The 10,429-nt window shown below is 38.3% G+C and overlaps 1 protein-coding gene across 1 annotated transcript; it reads right to left on the bottom strand.

Moving 5' to 3' along the window:
- Positions 1-5,265: 5,265 nt before the first annotated feature.
- Positions 5,266-6,632, bottom strand: LOC134212500 (zinc carboxypeptidase A 1-like). The gene has a single exon (XM_062690433.1). It carries the CDS (start codon positions 6,597-6,599, stop codon positions 5,325-5,327), a length of 1,275 nt encoding a protein of 424 aa, XP_062546417.1. The 5' UTR covers positions 6,600-6,632; the 3' UTR covers positions 5,266-5,324.
- Positions 6,633-10,429: the final 3,797 nt, after the last annotated feature.

Consider the following 10,429-nt stretch of genomic DNA (forward strand, 5'->3'; position numbering starts at 1 on the left):
GTCTTATTTGTCTTATTTGTCTTATTTGTCTTATTTGTCTTATTTGTCTTATTTGTCTTATTTATTTTATTTGTCTTATTTGTCTTATTTGTCTTATTTGTCTTATTTGTCTTATTTGTCTTATTTGTCTTATTTGTCTTATTTGTCTTATTTGTCTTATTTGTCTTATTTGTCTTATTTGTCTTATTTGTCTTATTTGTCTTATTTGTCTTATTTGTCTTATGTGTCTTATTTGTCTTATTTGTCTTATTTATTTTATTTGTCTTATTTGTCTTATTTGTCTTATTTGTCTTATTTGTCTTATTTGTCTTATTTGTCTTATTTGTCTTATTTGTCTTATTTGTCTTATTTGTCTTATTTGTCTTATTTGTCTCATTTGTCTCATTTGTCTTATTTGTCTTATTTGTCTTATTTGTCTTATTTGTCTTATTTGTCTTATTTGTCTTATTTGTCTTATTTGTCTTATTTGTCTTATTTGTCTTATTTGTCTTATTTGTCTTATTTGTCTTATTTGTCTTATTTGTCTTATTTGTCTTATTTGTCTTATTTGTCTTATTTGTCTTATTTGTCTTATTTGTCTTATTTGTCTTATTTGTCTTATTTGTCTTATTTGTCTTATTTGTCTTATTTGTCTTATTTGTCTTATTTGTCTTATTTGTCTTATTTGTCTTATTTGTCTTATTTGTCTTATTTGTCTTATTTGTCTTATTTGTCTTATTTGTCTTATTTGTCTTATTTGTCTTATTTGTCTTATTTGTCTTATTTGTCTTATTTGTCTTATTTGTCTTATTTGTCTTATTTGTCTTATTTGTCTTATTTGTCTTATTTGTCTTATTTGTCTTATTTGTCTTATTTGTCTTATTTGTCTTATTTGTCTTATTTGTCTTATTTGTCTTATTTGTCTTATTTGTTTTATTTGTCTTAGTTTAACAAAACAGATAGAAACGCCACTTATAGTGATGAGTGTCGTAAACAAGGTGCACATAAGGTTGTTGACTACACTTTTTACGGCTGCTGCACCCTGGAAGTAAATTTCATCGAAGTAAACAGTCGGTCCCTCATTGTAAACTGAAAATGATGAAATAATTTTGGCAACACTGACAGCTTAATTCAAGAGAGATAAATCGTGCGATTTTCTATCAAAAAGAGCCACCACCATGCTTTGTTAACGAAAAATCCTTTCCTCAGACGTTACGATACACCCGAGAGCAAAGTCGGGTATGTGGAACATAGTCGACGGAACGATCGGTTCGTCGAAGAGTGCAGACAATCTCTGGAAGAGAAAGTCGCAGTGCGTGCAGTCGCCATCCAAAAGCTAAAGGCCAATAAAGCAGCTGGTAAGGATGGTATCGGAGCTGAGCTCATCGAGATAGGCCCGGAAAAGCTGGCCACTTGCCTGCACAAACTGATAGTAACAGTTTGCATCTGGGAAAGTGAACAGCTACCGGATGAGTGGAAGGAAGAGGTCATATGCTCTATCTACAAGAAAGGCGACAAGCTGGAGTGTGATAACTTTCGAGTGATCACCATCCTTAATGCCGCCTACAAAGTGATATCCCAGATCATCTTCCGTCGCCTGTCACTAAAGCTGGAAGGGTACGATGGGCAGGGCATGTTGCAAGAATGCCTGTAAAGATGGTTTACCTGCCGGGACGAAAGGCGTGGAGTAGCGTGGTGGTCTGACCAGGTTCAGAACGGCTTGGCGAACGTGGGGTCCAATCGAGGTTGGCAATGTGGTCTCGAACCGTGTATTGTGGCGTCGAAAAATTGATTCAGTTTTTACTGTTTAGATGTGTGCCAAATAAATAAATGAAAATTAATCTTAAATGTCTTCAATTTGAAGTACAGGATCTTTGAGAGTTGTAAGTATGTATCATTTATTGTGCTTTTGTTATTTTAGGCTTTATATAATCCAGGCTGCATAAAGGTGTGCTTTCCTAATTTTTGGGAAGTTGGGACAAACCAATCTCCATTATTTAGTGCATTGATAGAATTGCGAAATGATTTTGACGGTCTATCTTCTTCTTCTTCTATGGCCATACATTCCGACTGGAACGTGGCCTCCCTAGTAGCATTTTGGTTTTATGCTGGTTTTATAACACTCATGTAGAGTAAATTATGGTCTTTAAGAGCGTTATAAAACTTAAAATGTTACTTTTTATCTTAGTAGGGGAAGAGATTCGGCTGTGGGCACCCTTTTGTCTTTGATCCATAACTTTAGCCCTAGTTGATCCTATGGCGACATTTGTATACCAATGGAAAGCTAGAGTAAAAACCTTATTACCTACTTGCGAGAAAAGTTTGATTTCATCGGTTTGCAAATTTGATATTTTTGGACATTTCAATTTTGTGGTTCGGTTGTGGGCACCCTTGAAAACTCAGCTAAAAATGAAGAAGCATGAATGGAATCCACCCAGATTTGTAGAAAAAGAATAATTTATTCATTCTAATAGGCAGGAAACAACAGATCAATCCACCTAGCAGTGATAATGCCTCCATAGGTGCATTAGGGAGGATATTGAAAAAAATCACATGAGAAAAGTCTAAAATAGTACTTTAGGTAAATGGGTTTCATTTTTTAATTGATTTAAATTTAATTGAAATACCTCACAGTAAAAAAAAAACCTTATTAATCACCCTAGCGGTAATAGTGCCTTTCCCGTTCATTACAAACATTAATATTTTGGCCATAAATTTCGATCCCGTTGTCCGATCTTACCAATTTTCAACAGTAAACAAATAGGACAGAATTCCCCGTCGAATGCAACTTTTTGCAAGCAAATCAGTCAGAAAGTTTCCAACCCAAATAGTGTCGAGAAAGTTTCCAACCCAAAAACACCCTAGACTAGACCGAGAATCGTACTCGCCATTTCCGGATTGGCAATCTTTCGCCTTTGCTTGCCAATCCGGAAGATTCTGACCGTAAAGGTCGAAGGATCGAATTTTGCAAATAAGAATTGTTTACCATTCAGAGAAATAATCTTATTATCCTAACTTTCCTAGGGTTTCAGATTCTAACATCTAACATGCAATCAAAGAAATAAGGGATATTAAGTAGGGGAGGAGGCTCGGTTGTGGGCACCGTTCGGTTATGGGCACCCCTATGTATCTTTTGACAGATAAGGGATGCTGTCATTCTGACAACCGTCATTTGTTTGCTATAATAGCATGATGTTTTGTGCTCAATATCAAACCGGATGGGCATCTCTAATTCTCTACTTTGAACTAGAAACAAATAAGTTTTTCGTACAAGAAAATTAACACGAAAGTTTTTTGGCCTTTTCAAGGTGTTAAAATTAAAGGATTCAATTCAAAAGTGAGTTCTAATGCGTATTTACACAGTAAATTAAATCTATTTTCAGGCCCAATGTCGATTGCCATCAAAATTTTAGCGCGAATTTTTTTCTTCTCGTTCCAAAAAGGCTGCGAAATTCGGTTGTGGGCACCTTTATTGGTTCGGTTATGGGCACCTTCATTTTATTGATAAATCATTCAATATCATTTTACTTGTCCCTCAACTTATTTTTAATAACGCTTTAAGGCAGTTTTATAATTAGTTTGACATAATTGTTCGAAATAATGAGTTTATTTAATATTTTTGTTCTTTGGGCATGTCTAGTCATTATACACACACTTTTTGGAACAAAGCGTTGACCGATTTGCTTGCAACAAGTTGCATTCGACGGGGAATGCTTTCCCATTGTTTCCTAGTGAATTGGTGAATTGTGAATTGGCTAGAAAATTGGTCAGATCGGACTATGGGATCAACATTTATGGCCAAAATATTATTTTTTGTAATGAACGAGAAAGGCATTATTACCGCTAGGGTGATTAATCAGGATTTTTTTTTTACTGTGATGCATACCAATAAAACGTAAATCAATGAAAGATTGAAACCAATTTACCTAAAGTGCTATTTTAGACCTTTCTTATGTGATTTATTTCAACATTCTTCCTTAATGCACCGAGGGAGGCATCATCACTGCTAGGTAAATTGATTTGAGTTTTTTTAGCGTCTCCTGGCTTTTAGAATGAATAAACTATTCCTTGTCTTTGAATCTGGGTGGTTTTTATTCATGCTTCTTTATTTTTAGCTAAGTTTTCAAGGGTGCCCACAACCGAACCACGAAATGAAAATGTCCAAAAATGTCAAATTTTCTAAATTGTCAATATTTTTTCTAAATCGATGAAATCATATTAATTTCTTTGCTAGTAGTAAGGTTATAAGTTTAGCTTTCGATTGCTATGCAAATGTCGACATAAGATCAACCAGGGCCAAAGTTATGGACCAAACACGAAAGGGTGCCCACAACCGAACCTCCTCCCCTACATATAATGTGAGAAGTTTGCATAACTTCTTAAAGAGGTCAATTTTGGATTTCTCTTTCACATTATGTCTATTCTGAAAAATTTTGATGGACATGTCTGGAATTTAAACAGTGTTTTCCAAAATTTCAGGAGCGAATATGTTCATTCAAAGTTTGAAATAAATTAAGAGCACAGTTTATTTTCAACCTCTGTGCAGTAAATTCAATGGTCAGAAGAAAGACTTTACATGAACCATTTCTAATTTGTAACTTGTACATCAACTCATAGATCTCTCCTCTGTAATCAACTTAAGAGGTTTTTTATTGAAATATGTTCAGATTAAAAACGGTCAAATTACCGGGGGACCAAGGTCTCCATCGCCCTAGCAACAACGATGTGATCGACGACGTCACTGATCATTTTAAATGACACTAAATAAAACTTGCGCCGGACTGAGAGTGTTTGACGAATTCTTGCTTTCCAATCAACAGATTCATTGTTTATTAATTTTTCTTATTCTGACCTAACACGGAGCAGCAGCCATAAAAACGTGCAGTTCCTTAGACAGCCCAAACCAAGATGAATACACAGCTAGGTGTCTCAATGTACTCAATTTATGGACGAGAAGAAGGCGGTGGTGAAAAATTCATTTTCGGTGCAAAACATAAACAAACCGGCTGGCTCTCCCATACTAAAATCCAAGATGGCTGAATCGTGAATTTGGCAGATTGGAACACCTAGTGGTGTATTCATCTTGGCCCAAACTAAGCAAACTCGGAACCGCAAACACGTAAGCGTTAAATGAGACAACGCAATGATAAGAAGCAAAATGTCATAAAATCGAAAGTACCTACTTCATAATTCCAGATAATCCAAACGCAGTGCTATTTACGAGTGTGCATTATTTTTTATTTGTGTAACAAAGATAACCGCCATGAATAATTGTCCCGTTTGAAGTAGATGTTCAATATTTTATTCGTTTAGATTGCATTACAAAGACACCCACTCAACACCCTTCACAGATTTTCATAATAACCCCTTCTCTGTGATTCCTCCAGCAGCGTCACTAACGAATCGAGCGTCTCCTCACCGGTCGGGACAATTTGCCTCGGTGGCAGTACGAATCCATTCCACGAGTTTGAACCAGGTCGCAGCTCATAGGTGTAGGCGATTTTCACATCCAAGGCTCCGTAAGCCCAATCCACACTGGCTCCACTTGCGGGGTAGATGGCCTCATAGATGTTGCCGAATTTGTACTTGGTACCGTAACGCTTCGCCAAAGATGCAACCGTCGCCTTGGCAATTTCGTTAAGGTCGTCGTGATTTGACGTGTGCTCGGCGGTATGGCCGTAAGGGAATAGAAGTAGCTGAGAGTATGAATGGAACGAGATATAGGCTTGGATCTTGCCCTTTAACGATTCGACAAACTGAGACAAACTTTTCGTTTCAACTTCGGAAAACGCGTAGGGTCCGCCGTAAGTATCGGCTTGACAACGGTTGCTGGTTCCTTGCTCTGCCCAGTGGAAATCCCAGTTACGGTTGGGGTCAGCTCCGAAACATCCTCCCGAGTAAGGTGTGCGAGTCTTTCTCCAAAGACGATCCTTCTTATGTGTATAAACGTAGCCATCAGGGTTCACACTCGGGAACATATACCAATCGTAGTTTTCAGCAACATTTCGCACTTTTGGATCCTGGCTTGTTAGCAATTCGTTAAGAACATATGCAACAGTTGCCGGTGAGATCCATTCACGAGCATGGATGCCTCCTTCAATGAAAACACCAGGATTTCCCGATTTGTAAGACACTTTCACTCCTTTGATCGAACGATTCTCGTAAGAATGGCCACCCTCGAGTAGTTCAACTTGCTCATATTGAAGTGCAAGTTTGTCCAACCAAGCATGAATGTCCTCCAGCTCGTAATAATCATTGAAATCGAAAGTTCCTCTGGCTCGCTTAGTCCCCATTCGATGTTTTTCTTCATCAATCGACTTTTGCATATTTGTCTCCAACAGTCGAGTGTAAACACCTTCGTTGTGCAGTGCCTCCGTAAAATCAGCCAACTTATGAGGGGCCACAACGATGTTGAACTTGGCTCCAACATGATTACCACTTTCCAAAAAAATCAAACTATCACTCGAATGTTTCAGGTCATTCAACAGTTTCAGCTGATTCTCGGACGAGGGAATCGCCTCGTAAACTCTGTAGTTATCGTAGCGGGCGACTTCATTTCCATGAGTGACCCCGAGGCACAGACAAATCACCACAGCAGCTCCCACTATCGAACGACCCATTTTCCTCAGTTACCCACCGTACACTAGCCTGACCAAGGCCAATCGGCTGCCATTTATAGTTTATTTAGCGTTCTTTGTGAAGTGGAAATAGTTGTCTTATCAGCTAGAATACTTCATAGAAGCTTTTTCTGACTTTTCTCCTAATGTGCACTTGAAATTGGTAGCTATCGTATGGAATGATTTTTACATTCGCATAATTCAAGCTGTGAGGCGAAACCGTTTGCAGCTTACTTATAGCTTCTGTTCAAAGTAGCACTCTTGAAAAATCAGTGGGAGGTTGTATGTTTCAGTGTCTTTCGGTTTGAACTGCGGCAATGGACTTGTTGGGCTTGTGCTGAATGTTTTTTCATTGTTTGATTTGAATGTTGAATTTCAAACTCAGTTCAATTGTCAACAATGATAATTCAATATGAGTTTGAATCAAATTTAACCAAATTCATCTCACACACATGTACACTTTCTCTTCTTGATTAAGCCTTGCGAGCAAAGGCGTACGCGTAATATTGCCTATCGGGGATGGCGAATTCGGTTCTCAGCCTGGCCCATGATGTTTTCAGGTGGAAAGCATTCTTAGCTACTTGGACATAGCGTCCACACAAAATAGATATTGATGCAATTGACTGACATAGAGAAGCTTGCAATTAAGGACGGGCCCCCGAAATCCAAGTTAAAATCTATTCGCGTTTTCATGTGCTCACTGTGTACTCACTGTTGTTCCAATTTTTCTGCGTCGCAGCATGCGTGATATAACAAAAATGACAGTTGTACGTTACTTCCGTATTGAGTGGTGTGCCTTCGAAAACACAAGTGAATTTGGTTTTAAATTCCGGGAGGCTTGGCCTTAATAACTGTGGAAATGCTAATAGAACACTAAATTGAAAAGCAGGCCTAGTTCTTGTTGGAATGTAGAGCCCAGGGTTCTTATATCAGGGTTCACTCACTTCGACAGTAAATGGGAGAGATTGGCGCGGAGGTGAAAAATTCATTTTTAATGTAAAACATAAACAAACTCGGTGGCTGCCCCATTCAAAAATCCAAGATGGCTGATTCATGAAATTGGCATACTGCAAAACCTGTTCCTCCATGAGTACTTCCGGTAATACCTCCAGGAAGCTACTCCAGGAATGACTCCGAAAGTTCCTCCAAGAATTCCTCCGCAAGTTCCTCCAGGAATTCCTCGGGAAGTTCCTCCAGGGATTCTTCAAGAAGTTCTTCGGGAATTTTCTCCAGGAATTCATTCGGAAGTTCCTCCAGGAATTTCTCCGAAAGTGCCCTCAGAATTCTTCAGAAATTCTTCCGGAAGTTCCTATATGAATGATTCAGGATGTCTGTTCAGGAAACCTCCGAGAAGTCCTGCAATTTCTTAAATAATTACTCATAAAATTTCATCTGAAATTCTTTCTGGAGTTCCTTCTAAAGCTACTCTAAGAACACTTGATAAGTTACTTCGCCAATTCTACGCTAACAAAAATCCAATCATATTCATTATGTGTGGCACACATAATTTTTGACTATAGCATTTCCCACATAACTTCTATGTGAAAATTCGCATAGCATATATGTGGAAACACGCATAGCCCTTATTAACTAATAACCCTTAAGTGGAATCTCCTATAGCGGATGATTATTAACGCATACATAAAATTTATTTGTAAATTTTTTTAGATTTTTGCCAATGAATATGTGTGGATTTAGTGTACAGAAATTACCACGAGGGCTCTTCAGATCTTCTTCTTCATTGGCATCACATCCCCCACTGGAACATTGCCGCCTCGCAGCTTAGTGGCCATTAAGCACTTCCACAGTTATTAACTGCGAAGTTTCTAAGCCAAATTACCATTTCTGCATTCGTATATCATGGGGCTAACACGATTATACTTTTATGCCCAGGGAAGTCGAGACAATTTCCAACCCGAAAATTGCCTAGACCGGCACCGGGAATCGAACCCAGCCTCTCTCAGCATGGTCTTGCTTTGTAGCCGCGCATCTTACCGCACAGCTTAGGAGGGCTTCTCAGATATTTTTTCTGAATTCCATCCGAAATTCACATGGAATTCCACTAATCCTTCCTCCGGGAATTCTTCCAGATAATTGTTATTTGTTATTGTTATGTCCGATGTTTCGTAAATTAAAAGTACCGTCAACTGGGGGGAAGATGATCATTTTTAAGACAAAACATGCAATAACAATGTGTGTTTACATTTAAAATCGAAACAAATATTTTCAAAACATGTACTGCTATACGTTGCAATAATCAACAACTTTAGTTTTCTGAAATGCGTTCACATTTATTAAAATAAATTAAATTATCACACATTTTTTGAGTAATCTGGTTTGGGGTGAAGTTGATCAAGACAGCTCTACTAAAATCATTATGACCTAGTAGTCAAAATACACTAGGTTATTTGTATGAATGTTTAATTTACTACGTAAAGAAGTCTACGAAGTCAATATTTGAAACGAAAATAGCGTCATTTATGACTATCCTTCTCTTTATACTACAAAATACATTTTCATGATTATAATCGAAAAACTCGGATTTCTACCTAGCGGTAACATTACTTGAACGGAGAATATTGTTGACTACCGTTTCATAAAAAAATTTGGCACTTTTGACTGACGCATCAAATGATCATCTTCACCTCAATGATCATCTTCCCCCCAGTTGACGGTATTATTGAAATTTGAGTTATAGACACATGGTTCCGTAAGAAGGGCATCGAGTAGGATAAATAATTTGACCAATCGTTTCGCTATCCACCCGCTATTACCCCAAAGGTAAAAATTCATGGTCAACAAGCTTGGGGAATACGTTATAAAACGAGGGAATTTTATGCCGATTTGTGACCAGGATGAAAAATGCTTGAATAAATGTTGAAATAGTGCAATATTAACTCAGTATTATATTTTTCATAAAATTAACATTTATTGCCAGACAAATTTTAATAAATTTTTAAAATTGTTACCAACTCCTTTGACATCCTCACGTCTGTGGAGTGGACGTCAGCACGTCCCAAACTAGCTCACTACGGGATTTACTTCTCAGGACCGGCTATAGGCCTATTTGAGGACAACGACACTAAACGCGGAAAAACAGGGGCTACCTTGCGGTTAGGCGGGTATCCACCGTGCGAGGGGTCTGTTGATGTCCGTTTCGTGTGGGGTTCGAATTTGACCCAGGGCGGTCGGAGCCAAGGTTGTCTTACAGAGCTTGACTTGGTCTCCTACCGGGACCGAGGTATCGGCAGATGGTTTCCATGCCGGAAACGATGTACCAGGGCTTGGCTCTGGCTGGGACCGAGGTACCGGCAGTTGAGTTCCATTGGTCATTTGGCCAAAAGGGTCATTTGGCCGAAAGGATAATTTGGTCGACCCCTATTTAGTAGTAGTAGTATGTACCGACCCCTTTTTAGTAGTACCGGTACTACGGTACTGAGAAGTACAGTACCGGTAGTACTGGGAAAATACCCGTACTGAAGTATTTTTATAGATTGTATACTATTTCGCCGAAAAACATTTCGCGGAATTTTTTTTTCGCGGTACGACATTCCGCGGAATGTAACAACTCTCAGAAACACATTTCGCGGAATGCACCTTTTTTCCGAAAGACATTTCGCGGAATGTACCTTTTCACCGAAAATCGTTCCGCGGAATGCCACTTGGCAGAATTCAGTTAGAATAATTATCGTTCAATTCAATTCAATTCAATTTGTGCTTAATTACATGAAATACGGGCTTTTTTTAGATTTAATGCAAACCCGAACCCGACCCGTACTCGAGAATTTTTGCATTCTTAAACCCGTACTCAACCCGAACCCGACATAATTTAA

The sequence above is a fragment of the Armigeres subalbatus genome, chromosome 2 (genome assembly GCF_024139115.2).
Source record: "Armigeres subalbatus isolate Guangzhou_Male chromosome 2, GZ_Asu_2, whole genome shotgun sequence".
NCBI classification, from domain to species: domain Eukaryota; kingdom Metazoa; phylum Arthropoda; class Insecta; order Diptera; family Culicidae; genus Armigeres; species Armigeres subalbatus.

Coding starts and splice junctions, on each gene's coding strand:
- LOC134212500 (XM_062690433.1), bottom strand. CDS start 6,599: ATGGGTCGTTCGATAGTGGGAGCTGCTGTGGTGATTTGTCTGTGCCTC.